This window comes from Ornithodoros turicata, chromosome 2, assembly GCF_037126465.1.
Source record: "Ornithodoros turicata isolate Travis chromosome 2, ASM3712646v1, whole genome shotgun sequence".
Lineage (NCBI taxonomy): Eukaryota > Metazoa > Arthropoda > Arachnida > Ixodida > Argasidae > Ornithodoros > Ornithodoros turicata.
Genome location: NC_088202.1, coordinates 47207306 through 47234911, shown reverse-complemented (window position 1 = coordinate 47234911; position 27606 = coordinate 47207306). Strand labels below are relative to the sequence as shown.

General features: G+C 48.7%; 2 protein-coding genes across 2 annotated transcripts; one reads left to right on the top strand and one right to left on the bottom strand.

Moving 5' to 3' along the window:
- The first annotated feature begins 284 nt into the window (after positions 1-284).
- LOC135384596 (uncharacterized) lies at positions 285-863 on the top strand. The gene has a single exon (XM_064613794.1). The coding sequence runs from the start codon at positions 285-287 to the stop codon at positions 861-863; it is 579 nt and encodes a 192-aa protein (XP_064469864.1).
- Positions 864-8276: 7413 nt separating this feature from the next.
- Positions 8277-9838, bottom strand: LOC135385379 (very low-density lipoprotein receptor-like). Its single transcript, XM_064614666.1, has 3 exons — positions 9734-9838; positions 8509-9613; positions 8277-8388 (listed from the first exon to the last, which is right to left on the bottom strand). The coding sequence occupies exons 1-2, from the start codon at positions 9782-9784 to the stop codon at positions 8510-8512; spliced, it is 1155 nt and encodes a 384-aa protein (XP_064470736.1). The 5' UTR covers positions 9785-9838; the 3' UTR covers positions 8277-8388; position 8509.
- Positions 9839-27606: the final 17768 nt, after the last annotated feature.

Genomic DNA, 27606 nt, shown 5'->3' with positions numbered 1-27606 from the left:
GATAGCTAACGGGCTGTAAAAGCAAGGCGAGAGGCTTTCTCGGGAGTTGGGATTTCACCTGCCGTACCGGCTGGAGGCCACATATTCTTCTCTCTGTTACTGTTGTGGCCAAGGAAGTCGATAACGAGGAAGCGCGGGAGCATGCGCTGGGCTCAGCTCCCGCCACGCCATTAAACACTTCTTTCCTGTTCTCTGAGATCGACGGTTGTCCATTCCCTGTCTCTCGTAGCCTATGCTACAAGTGGTGACCCGAACATTTCGAGTTACGCTCGGGGCAACCAGCCATGGCCATGACCACACCGACTGATTCCGGCAACGGCGGTACACACGGCGGCGGAGCACAACCGCAAGAGATTGCATCGGTCAACATCCGCCTGCCCGAGTTCTGGCCCGCGGACCCCCTGGTATGGTTTGCTCAGGTGGAAGCACAGTTCGCCACTCATCGCATTACGTCTCAAGGGGCAAAGTTCAACTACGTCCTGTTGGCCTTACCGCCTCCGACCGCAATAGAAGTCCGGGATATCATCTTACAGCGCCCCGAAGAAAACCCCTACGACAAACTCAAAATGGCGCTCATTAACCGAACGTCGGAGTCTGAGCGACGACGCCTGCAGCAACTTCTTTCGGCGGAAGATATTGGTGACCGCAAGCCAACACAGCTCCTGAGGAGAATGCAGCAGCTTCTGGGTGATAAGGCTGCTTCGTTCGACGAAACATTTCTCCGGGAACTCTTCCTCAACCGCCTACCCAGCAGTGTCCAGATGATCCTCGCCTCCGCCGAGGGTTCTTCGCTCGACGCTCTAGCCCGGATGGCAGACAACATCATTGACGTGCGGTGGCTCCTCTTCCTGACCCCATTTTAGCCATTTCCAAGGACGTGGCGGATCTACGCGCGGATGTCGCGCGACTTCATCAGATGCTGCAAGATCTAACCACCCGCCCTGCCCGCGCTCGGTACAACAGCGGTAGCCGATCTCCTGGTCGTCGCCGTTCCCCCTCACCTGCGCAGGTCCCCGGGGTATGCTGGTACCACAGACGTTTCGGAAGCCAGTCGACTCGCTGCACGAAGCCGTGCACGTACGAAGATCTGCCGGGAAACGCCCACGCCCAGCGCTGATGACGGCAAGCGCTGGAAGCCCCCCCCACGACCGTCACAGCCTCTTTTTCATTGCCGACCGGTCCACGGGTGTGAGGTTCCTTGTGGATACAGGAGCCGCTGTGAGCGTTCTTCCAGCTACTCCGGAAGAGAAGCGCCATCCGTCCTTAGGGGCGCTTCAGGCTGTCAATAAATCTGTCATTTCATACTATGGCACTCGCTCAGTCACCCTAAACCTCGGGCTGCGTAGAGCTTTTCGTTGGATTTTTGTCATCGCGGATCTTCAACATGCAATTATCGGAGCCGACTTTCTCAGCAACTTCGGCCTGGCTGTCGATGTGCGAACGAAACGACTACTCGACACGATGACCCATCTCTCCGTCCGGGGCACAGCGTCCAGCGAGCCCTCACTTAACCTCACCACCTTACCTGCTTCGGTGAACAAGTGGGAGAAGCTCTTGCAGGAATTCCCCCCGATAACGCACCCTGTCTCAACGTTTCCGCCCGTGAAGCACCACGTCACCCACCACATCATCACGAAAGGTCCGCCGGTCCACACTCGCCCCCGTCGCCTGCCACCTGAAAGGCTCCGCATTGCGCAGAACGAGTTCCGGCATATGTTGGAGTTGGGCGTCATTCGACCCTCCTCTAGTCCTTGGTCATCAGCGTTACACATGGTGCCGAAGGCAGCACCCAACGACTGGAGACCGTGTGGGGACTACAGGGCCCTAAACCGTGCTACCGTTCCGGACCGGTATCCCGTGCCACACATTCAAGACTTCGCGGCAAACCTGCATGGAACTTGCGTCTTCTCCAAAGTTGACCTAGTCAAAGCCTACCACCAGATTCCGGTAGAACCCGCTGACATTCCGAAGACCGCCATAGTAACGCCGTTCGGTCTCTACGAATACATCCGCATGCCGTTTGGTTGAGGAATGCTGCGCAAACGTTCCAGCGTTTCATGGATGAGGTGACCCGGGGTTTGTCGTTCTGTTTTGTATACCTGGACGACATCCTGGTAGCAAGTAGCTCCGAGGAGGAGCACATGAAACATCTGCGGGCGCTCTTCACACGCCTCCAAGACTTCGGCATCGTTATCAACAGCCAGAAGAGTGAGTTTGCGGTGCCTGCAGTCGATTTCCTCGGGCATCACATTGACCGTAACGGCATCTTCCCTCTTCAAAAGAAGGTTCAGGCCCTGCTTGACTTTCCGCAGCCTACCACGCAGCGCAGACTGCGGGAGTTTCTTGGCCTCATTAACTTCTATCGCAGATTCATCCCGCGCTGCGCCGGCATGCTACAGCCTCTCCATGCCCTCCTCACAAGTGCTCGTGGCAACGCACCGCTGCAATGGACACCTGACGCGTTAAAAGCGTTCCACACCGCGCGTCAGACGCTTAGCCAGGCCGCCATGTTGGTACACCCCAAGCCAAACGCTCCCACCTCGGTCCTCGTGGACGCCTCCGGTACTGCTGTGGGAGCTGTTTTACAACAGTACGTCGATGGCCGCTGGGAGCCCCTCTCTTTTTTCAGCCGTGCCCTAACCCCTGCCCAGCAGAGATACAGCACCTTTGGTCGGGAGTTGCTGGCGGCTTACCTTGCCGTCCGCCAATTTCGATACTTCGTTGAAGGACGAGACTTCACCCTCCTCACCGATCATAGACCACTCGTCTACGCGCTACGTTCCCCTTCCACCAACCCAAGTCACAGTCCGCGGGAGGTTCGTCACATGGCGTATCTGCTGGAATTCACTGCGGACGTCCAGCATGTGAAGGGACCTGACAACTGTGCAGCCGACGCCCTCTCCCGTTCGGTTGCCGCCTTCGACTTAGCAACCGTGTCCTCTGAGGAAATTGCGGAGGCACAACGAACCGACCCTGACTTTCAGCATCTACTTGATTCCCCCGGAAGTCTCAAGCTCTCCAAGGTCCAGTTGCCCTCCAGCAATACCCACATCGTCTGCGACATATCCGCGAACCGCCAGCGGCCCCTTGTACCTCACTCTCTTCGCAAGGCCGTGTTTGATTCGCTCCACAGCATCTCCCATCCCGGTACACGTGCCACACGCGCCCTCATCTCCCACCGCTACGTTTGGCCTGCGATGAACAAGGACATTTCAACTTGGTGTAGGACTTGCCACCAATGCCAGCGCGTCAAGGTGACACGTCACACTTTCACCCCATTGGCCGTTTTCCCATTGCCTGAAGCACGTTTTGCTCGGATCCACGTCGACATCGTTGGTCCCCTGCCCTCCTCCCAAGGCCACCGATACCTGCTAACCATGATTGATCGCTTCACCCGTTGGCCCGAGGCGACTCCCATGCTAGATGCCACTGCGCACTCCGTCGCCGCAGCCTTCCTAGACGCCTGGGTTTCCCGCTTCGGCGCGCCACTTAGTGTCACAACGGATCGCGGCGGGCAGTTTTGCAGCTCTCTTTTCACCAGCCTGTTGCGTTCCCTTGGTACCATTCATCACACAACAACGGCCTACCACCCTTCTTCCAATGGCATGGTGGAAAGATTCCATCGCTCGCTGAAGTCGGCGCTCATGGCCACTGGCACCCCTCCTCTGTGGTTTGAACGGTTACCCCTTGTCCTCCTCGGCCTCCGTACGGTTTTTAAGGACGATATGGGTTGCTCCCCGGCAGAGATGGTATACGGAACACCGCTGCGTCTGCCCGGTGAGCTGGTCGCATCCCCGTCACACTCTTCAGACCTTGATCCTCAGCTCTTCGTCGACCGCCTGAGACATGCTATGCGGGCCTTGCGCCCTTCACTGCCACGATGTCCCTCCCCCCGACCACAGTATATGCCACCCGGCCTTGGCACCTGTACGACGTTTATGTCCGGCGTGACGCCGTCCGCAGACCTCTGGAGCCACACTACGACGGCCCTTTCCCTGTTCTATCACGCACTTCGAAGACTATTTCCATCGACCGCAACGGCAAACGGGACACACTGTCTTTGGACCGGGTTAAGCCGGCGCACATTGCCCCTACAGCCCCTCCTGCCAGCACCACCGCTACCCAAACTACTACTCTTTCCGCCGCATCCGGGCGCCGCCGGGTACGCTTCAACGTTCCGTGACCATCTTCCCGGCCTCGTCACTGAGGGGGGAACCTGTGGCCAAGGAAGTCGATAACGAGGAAGCGCGGGAGCATGCGCTGGGCTCAGCTCCTGCCACGCCATTAAACACTTCTTTCCTGTTCTCTGAGATCGACGGTTGTCCATTCCCTGTCTCTCGTAGCCTATGCTACACTGTTGGTAATAAACCTTTTGTTCCTTGGTTATTTGGCTGTGCTGCGTCTTCTCTGCTCGCTGAACGGACGGGCCGACGCCCCGAGAGTGTGAACCTCGGTTCTGTTCCCACAGGTCTAACTCAACTGCTCACGCGTACTGCACCTGCGTAATGCTATTTTGTGTCCGAAGTAACTTGGAAGTAATTCGTTATTTTTTTTAGGTAACTCAGTAACTACGAGTTACATTTCAGGCTCAAGAGCTTCGTTATTAAATTAAGTTACCGTGTGCAGAATGTAACTAACTTGTAACGGGTTCTTTTTGACCGGTAACTCCTCAATCTATGGTAGTGGCATTAAAGTGTGGCCGTTTATTTTAGCAATTATAACGTCTGTGATGTCAAGTGCATCATAGCAGATAACAAGTAAGGACAAATATATATATTAGGCATGTTCCCATTTTGCGAAATTTCAGCAGATCAAGAGACATTCACAAACTAATGCTGAATCTTTGCTGGCTGAACAAAACAATCAATTTAGTGCTTAATGATTTGTACAATCTTATATGCTGAAATGCAGAAATAAAAAGTGGTGAGCAGAGGTAAGCACAGCACAGCACTGACACGGGGTCACGACACTGTCAACCTCCACGCTCACAAGCAGGGACCCCCTAGGTAACACGACGAAAAAAACACTAAACAAACAGAGAAAAATACACGCACACGCACGCGCGCGCACACACACACAGAGAGAGAGAGAAAGAGACGGAGAGACAGACGGAGGACGAGGACGTAAACAAGGCAGGCAGCACACTCATAACTTTTCCGTATGAACCGCAGGAATACGGGAACCTTTCGCAAAGAACACAGCCAGCGCAGAGATGCTCGACGCGTTGCATATTTGTGACACGCTGAAAGTACCACGCCGACTTCTTAAAACTATAATGCCATAAAAGTTCATGTGGGAGTCACCTGCGTGATACTGCCACCCTTGCATGAATGTTCTTTTTGTTTACATAGCCTACAGTGCTCAAGCAGTTGCACACACGTTGTGAACATGACATCAGTGTCGAAAGCGTATAAAAGACGCTGCTGGAATGCCCCATCAATCGAGAGGCTAGCTTGATCGTTGCAGTTCGCCGCACAGTTCGCACAACAGACGATAAAAAAGCGATGGTCGATGCGGATGAAGGTATTATAAACGCCGCCACCATCGACGACACCGACAAAAGCACAACGTTCACATGCGCGAGGATACGTACTGCTGCCTTTCAAATAACATGGCAAACGCTCTCTATGTACACTTTTTAGCGACCATATCAACCATATGTCGAAGAGCTTTTCATTAACAACAGCAGAGGTGTGCATAACCGCCGATTACCGACACCCTGATCCTAAACCACCTGCAGCAGCGTGAGCGCCTCCTGAACTTTTCTTCGGCTAACAAGCTCATAATTAAAAAAAAAAAAAAAAGAACGGGAGCCTTCCCCTTCGCAGTCCTGTCCTCTGCTACTTTCTCCCTCCCTCAACCAGCTCATGACAATGTCAATAGTGCGCATGCGTTGTGGTCAACCTTTGGTCAATCGCTCTTCATAGCCGAAGAAATCACGTGATCGATTTAAACCAGAGGTCACTAAACCAATGGTTCAAGTCAGCTGGTGAATACGGACTTTCGAGCTCATGCTCAAATTTAATTTCTTTATATTTGTAGTTCCCTACAGTACTAGTTATGTGTAGGCACGTTTGTAGGTGTGTACCTGTTTCCAGTTTTTACGGTCCAGGCTCTGATTTTTACACGTGTAAATTTATCCAAGGAAGAAGAGTTGCCAGGCAAAAAAAAAAAAATCGTTCTTGTCGTTGACTACTGAGCTTTATTCTGCGAGCATTACAGTAAGGAAAGGCTCTCAGCAAGGAGGATCATGTGTGCAGCAACGATCAACACTGGGTTTAAAGTTAGCCACCGCCACCACCATGGTATGACAGAGACCCCATGGTTTGGCGACAAACGCGGGACCCTTCCTCATCATCCTAGTAGCCGAGATTATAGCCCTACATGGCCTCGGGCCGAGCCGGGCCTCTTGTTGAGCGTTATTTTTCGGAGAGTCTGGCTTGGCCTGGCCACGCAGCTAATTCCCCACAATGGAGGACTATTAGTTCATGCCATCACGTGCTTGCGTCATTCATGTGCATATATTTGCAGAAACAAGCAGAGGACACTGCGAATTCAGAGCTCGGCATTTCGGCCCGAAAGAACTCACGATCACGATCATCTGATAAGGCGAGCGTGAGGCTGAAGCCAACCCACGCTCACGCTCAAGCTGATATGGCGCGTGATCGCTGTGCACCACGAGCGCGATACTGGATCGCACTTATCCTCGCGCCACTGTTTATCGCATTCACAACGTCGAACGAATGAGTTGATCGCGCATGCTGCGATCACCATGAGGGTGATTACATGGATGCGATCACGATATCAGGTAAAGGCCGTTCGTGTGATATCTAGGAATTATCGCACTCTCGCGATCACCATGTAGTTGCGCTGTTGGCACATAGCACCTTGCACACAGCAAAGGCAGGGAAGGCGCGAATTTCCTCTTGTGATTGTGCTTTTGGGCCAAAAATAGGCAAATCAAATACTGCAGTGGCAATAAAAAGCTGTTCGAGCCCGGGCGTGTGTCGTTTGGGCACTGGTTGTGCATGCAACATGTGTTGCGCCGCTGCTGTAGCGAAGAACATGTCTGATCGCGTTGACGAGCCGCACACCATAGGCGCCGACTGCGAGGGGGCTTGGGGGCCTGAGCCCCCCCGGAACTTTCCCAGGGTGCTCCATGCCCCCTCCGGGAAGTCTACCCAGCTGACACTCAAGATGAAAGTTTCGAGGGATATCCTAAGAATCGCGTAATAGAAATAGGTAAGAAAGCATCCAAAGACAAGCGTTATGCAAATTTCGCATGTTATATTTGAATTTTATGGGCAGGGGCATGTTGAGGGTAGACAGCAGTGAAACAAGAGCAGCAACCATAAACTAATCAGAATGGGACGGAACACACCGCATTGCGTGAACATGTGAACATTCGACTTCTGAATAGCGAACGTGTGCATAGTGAATAGCGAACTTGCGAATAGAGCGCAAGACAAGTTTTTTTTTTTTTTTGAGGGGGGGGGGGGTCCTCTTTTTTTTTGTTCTCCTCACAAACAAAAAAACACGGCGTTGCGAACGCGCCCAGAAAGTGCGCGCTGCCGTATACCTTGCGCTTTTGCAGAACAACATGATCGCGGTGATGAGCGCGATCACGCAATAATTGCGCACAAGGAAAACAGCCTGATCGCAATCACATTATAATTCCCATGAGTGCCTGCAGAGGTGCGGCATCGTGATCGCAATACAGGAATCACGATATACAGATTACTGCCGTGAGTGCGATCGCGATTACCGCAGGTTTTCGTGATGTTATTTCAACGCGCCGCGATCAGCGCAAGGGCACTTCAATAACGATTGCAATCACAGCCACACTCATACCTTTGGTGATCGTGATGGCGGTTATTGTGGGTTATCGCGATCATGCGTGATTTCGTCGTGGTCTGAGTCTGCGATACGCATATGATTCGACCCTCTAGAACCTTGTCCAAACCACTTCACATTGCTCCTGGCTCCTCACATATTTCCCAATCAGGTTGGCAAAGCCTGGAGAGAGAGAGAGGGATTGGGTGAATGAGTTTTTCGACAAGCCTCTCACTGAGCCACCGCGCTCTGCTGTGCCAGACGATGAGGAAGAGGAAGGCTCGCGCCGTGTCGCTCCTGGAAAAGTCGGCCCGTGCAGAGCTCTAGCCGAAACACCTGCCGTAGTGTAACAGCCGAATGAGTTTCAGTACAGCCACGGTGCCAAATTTCTATTGCACCCCTTGCTGTAAACGTTGGAATGCAGGGTCACATAAACGCACGTATCCTGTTTTTAATATTTATTCAGCAGAGCATGGGGTTATTTGGGTACATAAGGTCCCAGCGATAGCGTGTTCGCTAATGAGCCATATAAAGTCCTGCGGGAAACTGATGTTTCTGTAAGACAGAAAGTACAGTTCAGTTATGACAACAACACTTGGTCTAACATATGGATGCGGCAAAACCAATTCACAAACAGAACATTGGAAATTACAGTAGAAATCAGCTTGTTATTACCTTAATGTGTGCAGTTTGTTTCATCAGAGTTGTCGCCGCAGTCATCATCCCCGTCGCAGACGTACGCGCTGTTCACGCACTTGTTGTTCTTGCACTTGTAGCCCTCGCATTCGTAGTTTTCGCAGTCATGTTCGTCGGAACCGTCTGGACAATCTACGTCGAGGTCACACACGTCGGACCTTGCCAAACATTTCTTTCTTGGTAGACATAGGAATTGACCTTCGGTACATTCGGGCACGGGACAGCCTTCTTCATCAGAGTCATCGCCGCAATCATCGTCTCCATCGCATTTGAACGCTTTCTTAATGCACTTGTGGTTAGCACATTTGAACCTTTCTTCGCCGCATTCGTACTCTTCACAGTTTAGCTCGTCAGACCCGTCCGGACAGTTCTTAATTGTATCGCAGATATCCGTTGCGTCAAGACACCTAAACCTAGGTGCACAGAGTTGACGGCTGTCTTCGCACTCGGGCAGAGTGCAGTCGGCTTCGTCAGACCCGTCAGTACAGTCATCGTCTCCATCACACTTGTAGTCTTTATTGATGCACTTGTTGTTAGCGCACTTGAATCTCCACTCTCCACAGTCGTATTCCTCGCAATTTTGTTCATCTGAGCCATCTGGGCAGTCGCTGCGTTTATCGCAGATATCCGCTTCCCGAAGACACTTCTTCATGGGTTCGCAGAGCAACTTTGGGTCATCACATTCCGGAACAGGGCAATTCTCTTCGTCTGAACCGTCTTTGCAGTCGTCATCGCCGTCACATTTAAAGTCGCCGTTAATGCACTTGAAGTTGTTGCATTTGAAGCCGTCGCAAGGACGAGTTTCGCAGTCGGCTTCGTCGGACCCGTCGGGACAGTCAGCGTTCATATCGCAAGCGTAACGTTTGGGCAAACATCTGTTCAATGGCTTGCACAAAAACGTTTCCTCATTGCAGTCAGGTACGGGACAATCCTTACGTTCATCTCCGCCATCAGAGCAATCAGCGTCGCCGTCACATTTCCACTCTTCAGGAATGCACTTACCGTTGTCACAAACGAATCCTGAGCAACTTTCGCAGTTCTGCCCGGAAGTGCCATCCGGACATCCAGCCTCTGCGCTATAAACCTGTGTTGAGGCATGAAAGTTGATTAAATAGATATCAAAACTGTAATTCTTTCTACATATCGTAATCATGGTTGTAGTGATCAATCACTAATGGTCATGCACAAAATTTCACACACATACCGTTAGCAGCGACGCTGCAACGAAGACAAGTACCCAACCGAACGTTTGCATCTTCAAGAGGCCTTAAGCAAGTGAATGAATGCGCTATTGCTAGGGCCTCCACAACACGGGATGCCAGTCGCTAGACATTACGCGTAATTCGAGCTGTGATAAAAACTTTAAGCGGATGTGTGCGCTGATACCGGTATATGTTACAGTCACTGCTTGCTACTGGGACCGAAAACTCAGGGGAAAAGAATACAAGGAGGATGGAGATTTGTAACAGGCTCATGCGCTCATTTGCGTTCAGTTTACAACCTTTCTCTGTTTTCACTATCTCTGACGAAATCTTGTCTACATTATGTGACTACAAATGTACAGGGTTATGCTAGGTACGGTACAGTATTTGTTCCGCTCCGATCCGCTAGCACCGGAGACACGAAAAATTTCGACAATGATATCCAAAGCAACACAAAGTGTAGGAATAACGCTGGTGCATCGTTTGATACGTTGGCCAATGTTGGCAATGTCGTTGCGACGTTGCATCCGTATTAGAATGCCAACGCCAATTTAGAGCCGTTGCAGCAATATTTGTGCAACGTTTGATTACGAATATAATACCCCTGTCACATGGGCATTTCGATCCTTCTCGAATCCGATCTGCATTGAACTTCCCCAGCACGCTCGAGTTTTGACGCTGCTACACGGCCACTTTCAATGCTCATTGAATGGTTGACTTGTGCAAATGAATAAACGGGACTCATTAATTTCGCGTTTCCTATATAACAGCGATATTAGTGGTAATTTATCGTATACCGATGTAAGCATCATTTGTAGCTTCGCGCGCATGTCCGTCTTAAGTTATGACAGTTCACCGGGGTCGAGGATGCAAATGGCGGCCGTCGAGCCGTCTTGAAATTCTCAATCCTGTTATGGGAACTGTCTTGAGTCAAGCAGGATCAAAGTTCGATCCTGCTTGGAAGCGGCCGTGTAGCACCATCCGATCTGCATTGGGTTCAAGCAGGTTCGGTCGAGCAGGATCGAAAATGCCCGTGTGACAGGGGTATAAACTTCGCAAATGTTGCTGGAATACGCATGTCATGAGGTTATCTCAACATGAAATTCCCAGCACTAGAACAATTACGAAGAAACTATGAGGGGTCTACACCAAATGTGTAGAGTTGTTCCGGCATTGGTACGGTACCTTTTTTCCAATGCGCGGAAGTCGCCACCCGCCCAACGTTGTCATGATACGGAACGAAATAGCTGTACCAACGTGGTGTTCACAGCATTGCAACAATGTCGGACAAACGTTGAGATGTCTACATCAAATTTGTAACGTTGTTCCGCCATTCGTACAGAGCTTTTTCCAATGTGTGGCAGTTCCCACGGGTCCAACGTTCCCAGAATATAGATACGATATAGCTATACCGACGTGGGGTTCACAGCATTGGAACAATGTCAGACAAACCTTGAGAGGTCTATATCAAATTTGTAACGTTGTTCCGACATTGGTACGGTGCCCCTTTTTCCAATGTGGGGCAGGCAGTCGCTACCGGGCAAACGATGTCAGAATATTGATACGAAATAGCCGTACCGACGTGGCGTTTACAGGACTGGGTCACTGTCGGATAAATGTTGTGTGGTCTACATAACATCTGTAAAGTTGTTCCAGCCTTGCTATAGTGTTTTTCTTCTCATGTGGGGCCACACATCCAACATTGTGAGAATGTGGGTACGAAACAGCAGTACCGAATACGGATATGAATTTCACAGGAACGTTGGAGATGCTACATAAAATAAAATTAACAACATCCCCCCAGAATTGGTAAGGTGCCCTTTTCCCAAGTTTGCAGAGGTAACATCCGTCCAATGTTCTCAGAATATGGATACGAAATAGCTGTGTCGACGTCGAATTCATTAGCAGCACAGATCACACATATAAAACGTAGCTCATTTATCCAAGTCTCAAAATGTACCTGAGGTTTCCCAAGACATAGTGAAAAACTATCACACTATTCATTGTGTCATAGGATACGGACACTACAAATGGAAAGGGCATAGCTTAATTTTATAGGTTTTTCGCTCATAATGAGGCAACACGCAACCTCCACTCTAAAGAAATTTTTTGTTTAAATTTTCAAAGTCAAAACTGTACCCATTTCTTAGATATTTTTATATATAGATTAAAAAGTTTTGCATATAGTCAGACACCTTGTACAAGATCGAGATATTTGATTGTGCATTAAATGCTAAAATTTGTCGGATCACATCGGAACACATCAGTAACTGTTTAATTAAAATATGAATGGGTGTTGCAATTTACGAACTGAGTTGTAGAAAGTGTAATTTCACAATACGCAAGCTTTAGCTCGCTCACTTTGACACGCGAAAAAATTAAGAACTCTTTCGCGATGAAAGAGAATTTAATCGAAGAGTTTCACATTTTCTATATACATGTGGATTTTCTATGCTGTGGAGATTAATAAGTACGAATATATTTCGAATGAAATTTACTTACAAGATCGAAGAAAGGGTCATACGAGTTGATGAAGATGTTTCAGCAGCACGCTGGGCAACGATTCCCCACGCTAAAGACGTTCCCGGAACCGATCCCGATTCTACGCCCGACGCGCTAACGCTGTACCGCACGCTGTACCGCACACGAGCGTGTTGCTTTCTTCCGGAAACGAGTTCATCGACCCGGATTACCCTTTCTTCGAGTTTAAAGTAAATTTCATTTCAAAAATAATCGTTATTATCAATCTGCGCAGCATAGAGAATCCACATTGCGTTGGTAGTGTATAGAAAATGTGAAACTCTTCGATTCAACTCTCTGTCATCGCGAACGAGTTCTTAAAACCTTCGCGTGTCAAAGTGAGCGAGCTAGAGCTTGCGCATTGTGAAATTACTATTTCAACAACCCAGTTCATATTTTGCAACACCCGTTCAAATTTTAATTAAACACTTACTGATGTGTGGTAGTCTCCACTTTACAAGACTTCTCCTGGAAGCGATCCGACAAAGTTTAGCATATAATGCACAATCAAACATATTGATCTTGTATAGGATGTCTGACTATATGCAAAACTTTTTAATCTATATATAAAAAATATCTGAGAAAGTGGGGACAGTTTTGACTTTAAAAATTTGAACAAGAAAATGATCTTTGGTGTGGGCATTGCGTTTTACCTCATTATGAGGTAAAAACCCATGAAATTAAAGTCTCCCCATTCCATTTATAGTGCCCGTATGCGATGACACTTTGAATGGGGTGATAGTTTTTCAGTATGCCTTCGTGAAACATCGGGTACATTTTGTGAATTGGATAAATGATCTACATTTACGTGTGACCTGTGCTGCTTATATTGATGAAGTTTACAAAACGAATATTTACTTATTATAATTAAGATTACATATCTTCCATTGTGCTTATGCATGGTGCTCATCCTCATTGTATATTGGTTAAACATTTCTGATGACAAATGTGTGATTCGCTTCTCCAAAATCTGGTTGCCAGTTATCTAATAATCGTTTTCTGTGCTGTGTGTCACGAGTATTGTGTGATTAGAATTTGAGACTCCGCCTGCACATCATGCTTGCAAGTCCCCCATTTGCGTTGCAGCATTTGATAATAGATTCATTTTAAGATATATTGTCAAAAGATGTTATAGATATTCTTCCAATTATACATTTGTCGTTGCTCAAGAACAAGGAGAGCTGGACCAGTTGTATGAGAAATATACATACTGTGCAATTTAGTTCACGAAATGTGATAAGCTTTCGCAAAAGATTAGTTGTCCTTTTTTGTCAACAAAGATTGATGTATCATGCCTCTAAATTTCGATGACCGATTCTTCTCCTGCAATTTTTTTAAAAATTATTTTTCCGTTTCGATCAAGAGATGGCGGTGGTCCCAGACAAAAAGCTGCCATGATGCAGCTTGGAAACGCCTGGGGACCACGACGTCAATAGCAGCGCTGACACATACACTCTAAGAAAAAAAGGTGCAATTTTCTACCTTTTGGGGTAGAAGTGTGTTGTTACAGATTCTCAACCCTTTTGGGGTAGAAAGTGAGGGGTAGAAATACTTCTACCCCTTCATTTCTACCACACTGGTGGAACAGTTCTACCCCTGAGTGTGAAGAGAATTCTACCCTGTTAGTGGCAAAATTCTGCCCCTACATGGTTAACTGTTATTCCTCTGGGGGGTCGATCTTTTCTCTCCATATGGAAGACACCTCTACCCCAAGGATGATAAATATCTGCCCATCTTGACGCTAAATATTCAACCGTTCCCGGAAGACAGTTCTACCGTGAGTAGAACTGTTCTTCCTTATTGGAAGATATTTTTTTACCCGAAATGCTAAGAATCTCTGCTATTATTCGTGCTGTGCCTACCGGTGGCATATCTCTAGCCGTAATGACGGGGCATTTAGACCTTGTAGGGAAATATTTACTCCGCCTTTCATGAAGGACGTCTGCCCTTTTGAGAAGAACTTGACGTATAGCATTTGTGTGGATGAGACAGAATATATACGTAGACAACTGTTACTGGTCACAGCATTTTATTACGATGTCACAATTGGAATCGTACACTTGCGCTTACCAATGCGAAAGGTACATCCATATTGAAGAAAGCTGAGCACGGAGACACGAAATAAAACACGACACAACACAGACGACTCCATTGTTGCATCCATCAGACTGCACAGCACTTGCATGGATTGTCTTGCACATAAATTCCACACGCATGCACCATAACAAGGGCATCGGGATAACTTCTGAGGGCTTGACGTTTCACACTACTGTGTCGCTCTAAATACACACGAATCTTCGCTCGGTGTGTAATATCTGCCCGGAGGAACACGTGGCAGGACGGATGATTTCAACTGAAATGTAAATGGCATTAACAGAGCATTTAAGATAAGCGATAAATAATAACGACGGTACATGTTTCACCCCTCAGAAATATGTTTACATGTGTGATTCCCTCAGAAATAAGCATGCAAAAAGAAGGCTATCCCGGCAGTGGACAAAAGCCAAGAAAAAAATAAATAAATAACACAGAGCACATCTAAAAAACCATGACTCGAGCGATGAGTGCCTTCTCCCATCAAACAGTGGCTCACCGTATGTTATGGCTCCGTTTCTTCATTTTCGAAGTGGATCCTGTAATCACAGCCGGCGTGCGCAGATAAGGTGCCGTGCTAAAGTTGTCATGCTGACCTGCGTGTATTACACAAACGCATTTGGTCATATAACAGTTTCATAGGATGCTGAAAAAGTGTCAGACGACATGCCGATTAACCCGAACACGCAATGCGCAAAACACATCTGATCACTGCATATAAGACGCTCGGGAAGAAAAATCTTGAATATCAAAATTACTCACCTGATTCTGTCCTAACTCCACCTTGCTTATGTTCATATCATTGCAGCTGAACCGATAACACCTTCCACCACGGAGATGCGAATACCCGACTCAGCATACCCATTAGGCCGCACGCATGGCCGTTGGTGCAGCAATGTCCACGTGCAAACCGACAGTCTGTCACTTTCAGCGTTCGTCTCTATACTGACCCCTTTTACACAATCAGCGATTCCGCGCAAGCGCAGACACTCTGTGTTTGGTCGCTCTGGCTAATCTCTTGAACAGTGACCTCGAAGCTGGACCAAACGCCTTTGTACGCAGGATTAGTAAACCTCAACTTCTTTTCGTCGTTTGAGTGACACCATTTACACTTCCATTAGTGACCCTGCTACGAAACACACAAAAAGGAAAAAGGGTCACTTGAACCCTAACAGTGATAAGATTGCCACAGTGGTTCTACCGTTAGGGGGAGAGAGTTGAGAAAAAGGGCAGAAACAGCACAACTTCAACCTGCAGTCGGTAGAGGGAAAATAGGTCGGGGAGAACTGTTGCGCTTCTACCCGTTTTCAACCTTTTTTTCTTAGAGTGTAGCAAACAAAGGAAAAGAACTGGCATTCACATACGTGACACTTCAGTAACAACGAAATAAGCACATCTGGCATGATTACGAGCATCAATAAATTCAAAGATAAACAATCTTCTAAAAAACACCACAATAACACAGACAGTAACAGCTTTGCCGTAATTACACACACGCATGTCTCTCCTATCATCGATAACGGTTTGAACTCGCGACAAAAAACACAGCTACTTAATAATCGATCAGCAAAAACAGAACAGCGCAGGAAATGCCCTCGTAATAACCCAAAAGCGAAAAGGAGTAATAAAAAGAAAAAACATTCTAATGTGATTGAAGGATATTTAGGTAGTGTGCACGGAGAGCTTTTTTAGTGACCTTTTTGAAGTCAGGGTGTTCGAACAGGTAAGAGTATTTGTTTAATAACGTTGGTAACTGGTAGCGTATCATTTGTATTCCGTAGGTGGTCCGGCATCGCGGAGTCAGCCAGACTTCTATGGCCCGTGTACGAGCAATTGTGTCATTCTTTGTTAAGTGTGACAAAGTGTGCAATTCGTGAATAATGGCACGACCAAATTTTGACATTACTAAGACTCTGTATTCATATAAATATGTGACTGAAATTATGCCCAGCTTAAGGAAAATGGGCTTGGTATGTGCAAGGAAGTGTTCGTTACAAATAGCACGAGCTGCTGTTTTTGGATTAGTGTCAATTTATTGAGGTTCGCCTTTGTGGTCGTTCCCCAAATCAAGTGTCCGTAACAAAGTCCTATCTTCCTTTTGATTCATTCTAGTCGAGAGTATTTTTATGAAAAGCTGTCTTACTGTACTCAGTCAGTGCACCAATAAACGTTGAGGCTGAACCACATATTTGCATCATGATATTGCTCAAAGTATATACACCTAGCATAACATAAAAAACGTCCCAACGAGGTACCAGATTATGTCTCTGAAAGACATCCCAGTGACATGATATGGATGCTTGTTTTAACATCCATGGGGCGTCCACTCTGACATTATCAGGAGGGTTGTGGACATCCACAGGTTGTCCACATATCCTGGCAAGGATGTCTTGCAGTCGTCCCAGGGACATTTATGGTTTACTGGGTAGCGTGCATTCCTGCAGACGTGTCAATTAGGGCTATTTGTTAGGTAAAAATCGGGTTTCAACCTAAAGAGGGAACCTTCAATTCAGGATGCAAATTCGGGGAAGAATCGGGTTAAGCCCTAAATCTTCAGGCCCTAGTCATTAGCTGTGTTTGCATACAGGGGATAAAAATCTGTCTCTACAACTGGTCACTGCAAACACGGTACCTGTTTAAGGCTGCGCGAACCGGTCAAGTGGGGACATTGCACTCGACAATGCGGGGAAAATTGATACACTGTGCATTCGATATGGGGACGAAGTTATTCCACGCGAATGACCATCGCTGGCTCACTCATGCTTACTCACAGGCAGCTGAGCTCATTGCCCGATCACTTATGCACACTCACAAGTTCATCGCTCGCTCACTCATGCTCACCGTTGTAGAATTCCCCAATGAGAGAGTCGGAGTCACAAGTGCACACAACCGTCCCCAACGGGGACCGATTATAGAAGACTTTTATTCCTTTTTCGTCTTCCTCCCCCACCTAACACCGTCGGCCCTTCTTCCTCGTCCACATTACTCCCCCGCTGTTGAATCCATCCCTTCGTGGATGGCACGGAACGATATTCTCTATGGATGCTTTCTCTTCGGTTCCCTGGGGTAGAGTATCGCACTGGGGTAGAGTATCGCCTGTTGCGATGGAACTCCCCACTCTCCAAGGCCGAAAATAAAGTTGTTGTTTGTTGGTTCCCTCGGATCCCATATAGACTATGACCTTCACAGCTCCGTTATGGCGGATCACCTTTGTCACCGTGTAAGGCCAGGTAAACGGGACTCGTCCACCCGTTAACCCACACCGTACGAGTACACAGTCTCCCACGTCCAATTGTGGTATCTTTGTGTTGCGACGTTTGTCGAAATTCATTTTCATACGACGCCTGTATTCGACTCTGTCGTTAGGGGTCAGTGGTCTCCCATTCAAGACAAGCCGTTCCGTAATGCCGAGCGCCTTGTCTGCTTGTAGGATAGGAGGCATCTGGTGGATCGCAAAGTGGGGGATACAGCCGAGTGCTCTAGTATGTGATCTGTCTTTTTGTGTTTCACTGCTGCCTCTAGAGCACACTTCCATCCGCCACGATATTCAGGGTAGGCGGGTATGTAGTTCTTAATATCCCTGATGGCTCTCTCAGCTAGCCCATTTGCTGCCGGGTGGTATGGGGTCGTAGTCCGCAGGGTAATGCCTGTCTGCAACGCCAATGTCTTTAGTTTCCTGCTCCGGAACGTTGGCCCGTTGTCTGAAATAACGACTTCAGTATCTTTGAACATCTCCCTTCCGAGAAGGCTGATGACTGCATTGGCGTCTTCCTTCCCTGGCCTTGCTGCGACCATCCTGGTGCACTGGTGAATTGCCAGTAAGAACCCTTGGGTACGGGGAACCCCTTCTGGCGACCTCTTGTGTTTTGTGGTCGCCTCTGGTATAGGACTGCCCCTGTACCATAGTGTCATGCGTCGGTCTTAAGCTCGAAGGGTGACGCAAAGTCAAGGCGGGTAAGTATGGGGTTCGAGGATAGCTTGTTTACCAGGAACCGATACGCTTCGTCACACTCCTCAGTCCATTGAAATGGGATATTTTTCTTCGTCAGTAGCGTGAGGCATTTTGTCTTCAGGGCGTAGTCCTTTATAAACGCTCTCAAGTGTCCCGCCAGACCCAGGAAGACGCGGAGGGAGTGAATGTCGCACGGCTTTTGCAGTCGCGATATCCGCGCCACAGATTCCTGTTTCGTGCTTTTAGTTTGGCCGTCGAATACGCGTCCTAGGAACGTGACCTTCTGCTGGAAAAATGAGCTCTTCCTGAAGTTGACCTTCATTCCGGCTTGGCTTAGAGCTGCGAGCACCTGGGCCAAGTGCCTGCTATGCTCCACTGGTGTTCGGGAATAAACAATGACGTCGTCGACGTAGGCAGCGCAAAACCTCCAATTGAATGGTCTGAGGATGTTATCCAGGATTTTCTGAAACCAAGCTCCCGAGTTTTTCCCTCCGAAGGGAAGCCGGTTATAGTCATATACATCAAAGGGTGTTATGAAGGCTGTGTACTGTTTATATTCCTCTAACAGAAGCCCTTCGTCAAGTCTATGCAGGAGGACACGCGGCAGCCTCCCGTCTCGTCGATTATTTCATCGATGCGGGGCATCGGATATGGGAAGAGGTCTGTTTGCTGGTTGATGAGGCGATAGTCCGTACAGAACCGGAATGTACCATCCTCCTTGGGCGCAATGGTTATAGGTGAGGCGAATGCTGATGTCGAAGGCCTTATGACCTGCGCGTCCAGCATCCCTTGCAGTTTGTTTTGAAGCCAAGCCTTCTTTTCTCTTGAGAGTGGGTAAGGCTTCTTGCGAACAGGTGTCACGTTTGCCAGCTTGAAAGGTACGGCATATCCCTTAATAGCGGGTGGGCACGCCGTTACGCATTGGAGCTCGGGGTACATGACTACCACATCTTCGCGACTGGTGGGAAGGCATGCAGGTAAGTTTTGGATGCTCACTGTCCGTGCGTTCGCCTGCACTCCCACCGTGTCATCAGAGAAGACATTCATGCGCATAGCCTTCATCACTGGTCGTGATAAAAGGAACGTGTAGCCCACATCGTCTAGTGCTAGGGCTTGCACGGTGAGGTTGGCACGTTGGCGTGAGGAGGCACGGTTGGTGAGGGTGCAGTCCAAGTACGAAAGTTCCACTGTTGCCCACTCTTTGAATTGCCGGCAAGCACCGTCATAGCTCTTCACGACGACTGTCCTTCCTCCAAAAACTTCGTCAGGTCCAACAGTACTTTAGTTCACAACGTTCACTGTTGCCCCGCTGTCTACGAGCACCTCCATGGGCCTGCCATTTACGAACATTGGTACATAAACAAAATTTTTATTAAGTAGATACACAGTCTCAGGACTTGTCTGCGGGCCAGACTGCGAGCCCTCTTTTATTGTTTTTTTGCCACACCGTCTTCGGAATTCGCTACCTCGGTTCTGTGCTCCTCGATTTGATTTACTGTTCGACCCATGCGATCCTGACCGGTGCCGAAGCCTTGCCTGTGTTGCCTCCAGGGCAGTTGAGCCCCAAACCGACGATCCTGAGATGGCGCTTGAGGTGCCGTCCGACGATCCTGAGGTGGCGCTTGAGGCGCCGTCTTTGGTGTCCTTTCCGCCGTTAGTGGGTCCTCAACGTACAGCTCCCTACAGCAGCGATGGAGATCTTCTACGCTGCTTGGGCTGCACCTGCACTTGCTTCTACAAATCCTTTGGCATCCCGTGGACGACTAATGGGATGATGGATGAATCTGGAAGCGCGTGGTCTGCCATCTGGAGCAGCCTCCATTTTTCAAAGAAATGCCCCAAGGCGCTTCCAGTCTGATACGTGAAACGTATAGCTCAGTCCCATCGGTCAATCTCGCACTCGTGAAACGAGTTCAGGAAGCTTTTGCGCCAAGTATCCCACCTGTTCGTACCATGGTCAAGGATTCTAAGTTCGTACCAAGACTTAGCCATCTGGGCGAGAAAGAGCCTTAGGTTCTCGATCTTATGCTCGTCTGTTGACCATCGATTCTTTGGACACGCATATTCATAAAAGTCAATCCAACTCTGTGGACTAGCAGAGTCTCCATCAAACACGTCGGGCTTCACCGCCTCGAACCGGGGTGGCGGCGCAAGTGACTGAGCCACGATCCGGAGGAACTCTTGCTGTTGCTGGGCTTGCTGGCTCTGAAGAGATATCAGCTGGGCCATCATTGTTTGAGCACTCCCCTCGGCCATCGATGCTGTCGTTTGTTGGGACGACTCCGCGGGCAGCTTCGATAGAATCCGGGCCTGCAACTCCGACAGTTTCAGATTGACCTTCAGTACGCCCTTGTCCAGGACGTCTTCCGTTGATACCTTGGCCTCTTCCATAATGTATTGCACGGTGTCGGGTGTGCTAATCCCCTCTGGTAAGAGAACGTGGTCTTCCCCTTCCACGTGGTGTTTCCTGAAGAAAACGCCCTTGGTAGCCGTGGGCTTTACGAAGAACTGAACCCACATAGTGTCGATCCTGTCGGCTGCGCCAAATGTAGAATTCCCCAATGAGAGAGTCGGAGTCACAAGTTCACACAACCGACCCCGACCGGGACCGATTCTAGGAGACTTTTATTCTTTTTTCGTCTTCTTCCCCCACCTAGCACCGTCGGCCCTTCTTCCTCGTCCACAACCTTCTTCGTGTTTAGCTCGCTGGATGCTCACTCGCGGTCAGCTAAGTCACCAGAACGGCCAGAATGAGCGTGAGGGATCATGAGCGGCTGCGCCAGCGAGCGAGCTTTGGGCAGTCGCTTCCTTGTGTCTTGGCTGGCGCATACAACTGCGCTTTGGATGTCTGGACAGCCAGCCAGATAGAGGATCCAGATTGCGCTCACAAGCATCCAGCCAGGAATGCGTATTAGAACGACACAGCACGATCCGTCACGTTTTTTGCCCTGGCGGAAACGCTGCAGTTGACATCGACAATGGAGGTCTCGCCGGACATAAGGATTCACACCGCGGCCGCCATCTCTAGTACTGGCGAATAAATAGGAGAAATGGTCACTTCATTGCCTTAAAGGGACTGTCGCATCCGGAACCGTGCTTACGAATCCAATGTGTTCGGTACACTACCATGAGCTATTTGCCAAATTTTCTCCTTCTAAAACTGCTGGGGTCATGAGGAATCGAGTTTAAAAGGTCCGGTATCGTTTTGACCCTCGAAAGCGCCAGCGACAACAACATCGCGTGACGCAGGCGGAATCTGGCTAATCCGCTGTGAAGGACGCTGTCGTCTGCCGCCAAGTCAGGGGCTGCTTTGTTTTTTCCTGCTCGTCGTCCGTATTCACATGTGACACTTTCTAGTGACGCGGATACTCTTTGTGAATCGGGAGAATCTCTATGCGCTTGCATCATTCGCGTGAGATGTCGTTTGGAAACCGACGCAGCGTTCCTGACTCCAGGAAAACTACCTTCGAAAACCTCGATGTTTGATTTCTCACGCCTAGGGTACAGCTACCGCCAGACCCCAGACGAAGCGAAAGTTGGAAGGAGCTACATCGCTAGCGGGTATCCAGATGAAGCAAGTGTTCATGCTGTCCGTGTATGCTCCTCGCATTTCACTGATAATGTGTACCTGGATGAGAACATCATGCAAGCGCAACCTGGACTGACACAAAAAAGGAACGAATTGAAATTTGACACCGTTCCGACAGTGTTCCACGAACAAAGCGAGCCAGCAACTTCGACAGTAAGTCACAATGTCTATGTAGCTTCCCAATCGGATATGTCACTCTTGCGCGTGAGTAACTTAGCAGCAAAATATGAAATCAGTACAACGTAAGGTAACCCTAACCTATGAATAATAACTAGATAAATAAAATACAATAAACAAGTAAAAGAACATGATGTCATTCATATGAACGTGATTGGCTTTTCTCGTTGTCGGACGCGTTATCGTGAAACTTTCCCTGTTACTGAACCTGTGACTTTTTTGTAATGTGGTAGATATGATTGGTTTTCATGTGTATTACAGCTGCAGGCAGCTCGACAGGGTAAAGCGCAAGTGGTACGTATATTACTTAAATACATACAATGTGTTTACAATTTTTGGACACAGAACAATTCGCAAACTATGAACCCCGATCACTATAAGGAAGAACTGACGGTGTTTGTGTGCTGGTGTTAGAAGCAGGCACTATATACAAGCAGTACCTCTGTCCGTAACATAAGCGCCATTCCCAGTTTCCTTTTATCTCGCTGTTTGTGAACTGTTTGTGTGCTGTAGGGCGGCGGTTTTTGCGGTTGTCGTAGCCAACTTGAGGTGCACTTTTGATGTTCTGTGTTACAGAAGGACCAGGTGCTGCTGATCCAAGTCCCATCCATCCATGAAACGGCATCAAACAATGTACGTGTGTGCACGGCAATTTTGCTGAGAGACCTGGTTTTTATACTGTAGGCAATTCTCCGCTCGTTACTGGCGCCCCCTGTTCCGCGAGGGAGAGAGCGAAGCGATGACAGGACTGTGTGTGTGTGTGTGTGTGTGGCGCGTTTGCGGATGAGTGCGGCCTGTGTGGCGATGTTGTAACCATTTTGAAAACATTAAACCACAACTCCTTTCTACAGCGTGAGTGGAGAGCATTTAATGTGAAGTCAAAAGAAGTTAACATGTCAGATGTGGGATAGACCCAGTAACGCAGTGACAACTCCCGGTAAGCAACGAAAATTCGAAGCGCGATGGCGGCAAGTGACGCTAACCCTAATCACAAAGAAGGACAAAGCAAGTCGTCGAGTGTGGTTAGTGCGACAGGTTCCGGCGAAAACGTCGATCAGAGCGACGTCGTCACCGTGCGTGAACTTTTGGGTGTGATTATGGAAAAGGACCGGCTACTGTCAGACCTGCTGCGACGATTGTCAACATCGACGCCAACAGGACCGGAAGCAACGCAAGATGTGACAACATTTCAGGTCATGCCCGATCTAAGCAAGAACTTTGTGAATTTCGAAGCCACCGAAGACGCGGCATCGGCCAAGGAGTGGTTGGAGAATTTGCGGAGAACGTCAACACTCCATAAGTGGCCCGCGAGTTTCCTTCTTGAGACCGCGAAGTGTCATCTCACGGGAGCAGCAAAAGATTGGCTGCGGGCACATAACGCTGAAATTACGTCATGGAAAGACTTCGAAGACCGTTTTCAACGCACTTTCGTTAGCCAAACACGAGCAGCGGAACGATGGAGGCGTATGCAGGAACGCGTCCAGCAGAGAAGTGAAAGCACTGCGGCCTACTTTCATTCTAAGGTACGCTTGTGCAACGAGGCGAATCTTGATTTCTGCGACACACGTGAACAAGTTATCACAGGCCTGCGTTCAAGACAACTTAGCACTATGCTATTAGGAAAAACGCACGACGACGAAGACGACCTCCTGCATGATATTCAGGAATTTGAAAGAATCGACCGAGAAAGACAAGAGCGTTTTGGTGCAACGCGTGACAAAAAGACTGTGGTAAATGCATTACGTGCTACAGATACGGCTACGACAACTATAAGGAAGGCCATCGATGAACGTGACAACAAGGACAGACGACCTCCAGTTTCAAACGAAAAAGGTGAGCGTAAATGTTACAACTGTAACCAGTACGGACACATGGCACGTGACTGCCCCCAACCGAAACGTCCAATGAAGTGCCTGCGCTGTAATGGAACTGACCACACCCAACGTCACTGCAAGGAGGGAGTGATGACCGAGCGTACTGAGGCAAACACTGTGAGTCAACCAACGGATGAGACGAAGCACGCTGGTGTTTTGCTAAAGGAGGTGATACTAAATGAAGAGTTCCCCCTCATCGGACTTGTTGACACAGGTAGCTCTGGCTGCCTCCTTCGCGCGTCTGCGGCAGCACGATGTGGTACAGAACTCATTCGGGAGTCAACGTCTCTGTATGGGTTTGGAAACAGCATCGAGCCTGTGACGAAGAGCATAGGAAGGTGCAAGGCTAATATAGAGATAGACGGTGTTGTTGCAAGGGACATTCCCATTCTCGTGGTCCCAGATGAGGCCCAGACTGTGGACTTGCTAATCGGACGAACCTTTACTGAGTTACCCTACCTAACGTATGCAAGGGTAGGAGGCTGTCTTCGGTTTTGGCATCAGAATGATTGCCCATTTGCCCATTTGGAACCGTTTGACGTTCAGCAGAAGCTACAAATGAGGGCAAAGGAAGAATCCAACCTACAGAAAGATAGAGTCAACTGGATTACGCTTACAACAGAGCAACGGCTTACTGGTCCCGTCGTCTACAGACACTGTGGACAGGATGTCCTGGTTGACATGACACTTGGTGAAGTAACGTTGCCCATGTGCGCAGCGGGTGATCATGAGGCAATCATCAAGAAAGGACAACCCCTTGGACGCGCTGAACAGGTTGAAGTCTTCAAGGTGGACGCCATGGATCAACAGGAGGTCACTACCGTGCGACAACCTATCCTGATGACTGAGGTCAATGTGGGACCTACAGTCACAGAGCTACAACATACCGAATTGGTGGAAACATTGAACATGTTCCGGGAATGCTTCGCAATGACGCCAAGCGAGTTGGGGTGTACGTCCGTGATGAAAATGAACATCGTCGAAGTTCCGGGGAGTACTCCAGTTTCTGTGCGACCCTATCGGACGAATGCTGAAGGACGAGAAACAATACGCAAGATCGTCAGTGAGTGGAAGAACCTTGGATTGGTGACCGAAACAGATTCCGACTATGCCAGCCCTGTGTTGGTAGTGGATAAAAAGAATGGGGAGAAACGACTTGTAGTCGACTATAGAAGACTGAATGCCCAAACAGTAAAGGAAAAGTACCCTTTACCAAACATAGATGACCAGTTTGAAGGACTCGCAGGGGCAATGCTCTATACGGTCCTGGATCTTGCTCATGGTTACCTGCAAGTGCCATTAACGGAAAGTGCAAAGCGTAAGACTGCATTCATTACACCCGATGAAACAGGGCAGTTCGAGAGGATGATGTTCGGCCTCACCAACGCACCAAGCGTCTTCCAACGCCTTATGAATAAGGTCTTAGGGCCCCTAAGAGGACAAGTAGTGATGTGTTATTTAGACGATGTTCTCATCCCAGCACAGGATTGGAGTGACATGATCCGACGATTACGGCAGGTTTTGCACGCTTTTAGAGATGCAAATTTGACCTTACGCCTCAGCAAGTGTGTTTTTGCCAAAGACAGTGTGGAATACCTGGGTTTCCGTTTGACCAGTGGACAGATGCAGCCTGGGGAAGCTAAGGTAAATGCTATTGCCCAGTTTCCAACGCCTGGGAATGTGCACGAAGTGAGGAGATTCTTAGGACTGAGCGGTTTTTTTCAGAAATTCATCCCCAAGTATGCTATGATTGCTGAACCATTAACGAGGTTGACAAGGAAGGATACGGACTTTGATTGGGGAGCTGAACAAGAGAGTTGCTTCCAATACCTAAAGGAAAGTCAGACGACAAAGCCCGTGCTGCAGCTTTTCGACCCTAAATCGGAGACTGAGCTGCATACCGACGCAAGTTCAAAAGGGCTAGCAGGAATGTTGCTGCAACAAAAGGGGAATAAGTGGCACCTTGTCTATAGCGTGAGCAAGAAGACAACTGAGACAGAGAGCAACTACCACTCAACAAGATTGGAACTCATGGCCATCGTTTGGTGTGTGGACAGATTGAGATCTCTACTGCTGGGCATCCACTTTACCGTAGTTACGGATTGCCAGGCTCTTGTCTATCTTAACGCACAACGAACACAGAAGCCCCAGATTGCAAGATGGTATGACCTGATACAGGAGTTTGATTTTTCCATCAAGCATCGACCGGGATCGCAGATGCTACATGTTGATTCTCTCAGCCGAGGCCCTGTAGATGAGCCAGTTGACACAATTAACTCTCTCCTTGAAGATCGATTTGAGGTCTGTCTCTCCTGCGACCTTGCTGACCAGGTATTAGCCCTACAACGGGGAGATGAGAAGATATGCGAGCTATTGGCAATATTAGAGAAGCCAGAACAATGTCGTACCAGGGACGAGAAAGCAAGAGTGAGTGCTTACACCCTAAAGGATGGTCGACTGATGAGAGAATTTGAGCAAGACGGAGAGAAAACAAGCAAGTTTGTGTTGCCAAAGGCAATGCGAAAGGGAATAGTGATTCAGTGCCATGACCAGCTGGGACATTTTTCGGTAGACAGAACTGTAGCAAAAATTCAGGAAGCATATTGGTTTCCTCGTTTGCGTAACTACGTGCGGAAGCATATTTCCCAGTGCTTTGAATGTATTTTTAACAAACTTCCTGGTGGGAAAAAAGAGGGACTCCTTCATCCTATTCCACCTGGAAAACGTCCTTTTGAAACTGTGCACCTGGACCATATGGGACCATTTGTGCCAAGCAGGAAACGCAATCAGCACCTTTTGGTCATCGTGGATAATTTGACAAAGTTCGTAAGACTCTTTCCTACGCGAGACACATCATCTAGACATGTACTGAGTGCTCTGGAGGAATTTATCCTAGAGAGAGGACTGCCAAAAACTCTTAGCTCAGACAGGGGTGGTTGTTTTACCTCAAACGCATTTGAGGAATTTTGTAGGACGCGAACTATTCGACATGTGCTGAATTCCTCACGGCATCCCCAGGCCAACGGATAGGTGGAGCGAGTGAACCGGACGGTACTACCAGTCATCACCACAGCAATGAAGGACCCTGAACACCGCGATTGGGATAAAAACCTCAAGCAGGCAGAGTGCAGCCTAAACAATGCTATAAACAAAACTACAGGGAAGACTCCTTTTGAACTTCTCCAAGGCTACAAGCCAACCTTTTACGGGATTGCACTACGAGAGCTTGCGGCAGAAGGTGAGGATACTTGGAGTGAACCGAGCGAGCTGAGGTCAAGAGTGCGACAGCGTCTGCTGGAAGAACAAGAGAAGAGCAAGCACACATATGATCAAAGACACTACCCAGCAAAAATGTATGATGTGGGGGAGGTGGTTTTTATGAGAAAGGCAGCACAGAGAACCGGGCAACCAACTAAGACTCAGCCCAAGTATAGAGGACCCCTGGTCATTACCCAAGTTTTGCCAGCGGATACTTACAGAGTAGCGGAGCTCAATCCAAGTTCAGGTAGCTGTTTCGCAACTACAGCGCACGTCTCCCAACTAAAGAGTTGGTCGGCAACAACCAAGACAACTCACCTTGAAGACGATGCTGACTCTGAAGATTCTGAGGATCCGCAAGAAGAGCTTCCTGCTGCTAGGAGGCCGGTTAGGCACCGTACACTACCGGCT

Coding starts and splice junctions, on each gene's coding strand:
- LOC135384596 (XM_064613794.1), top strand. CDS start 285: ATGGCCATGACCACACCGACTGATTCCGGCAACGGCGGTACACACGGC.
- LOC135385379 (XM_064614666.1), bottom strand. CDS start 9,784: ATGCAAACGTTCGGTTGGGTACTTGTCTTCGTTGCAGCGTCGCTGCTA. Junction 9,614..9,733: donor TTGCAGCGTCGCTGCTAACG/GTATGTGTGTGA, acceptor GCCTCAACACAG/GTTTATAGCGCAGAGGCTGG.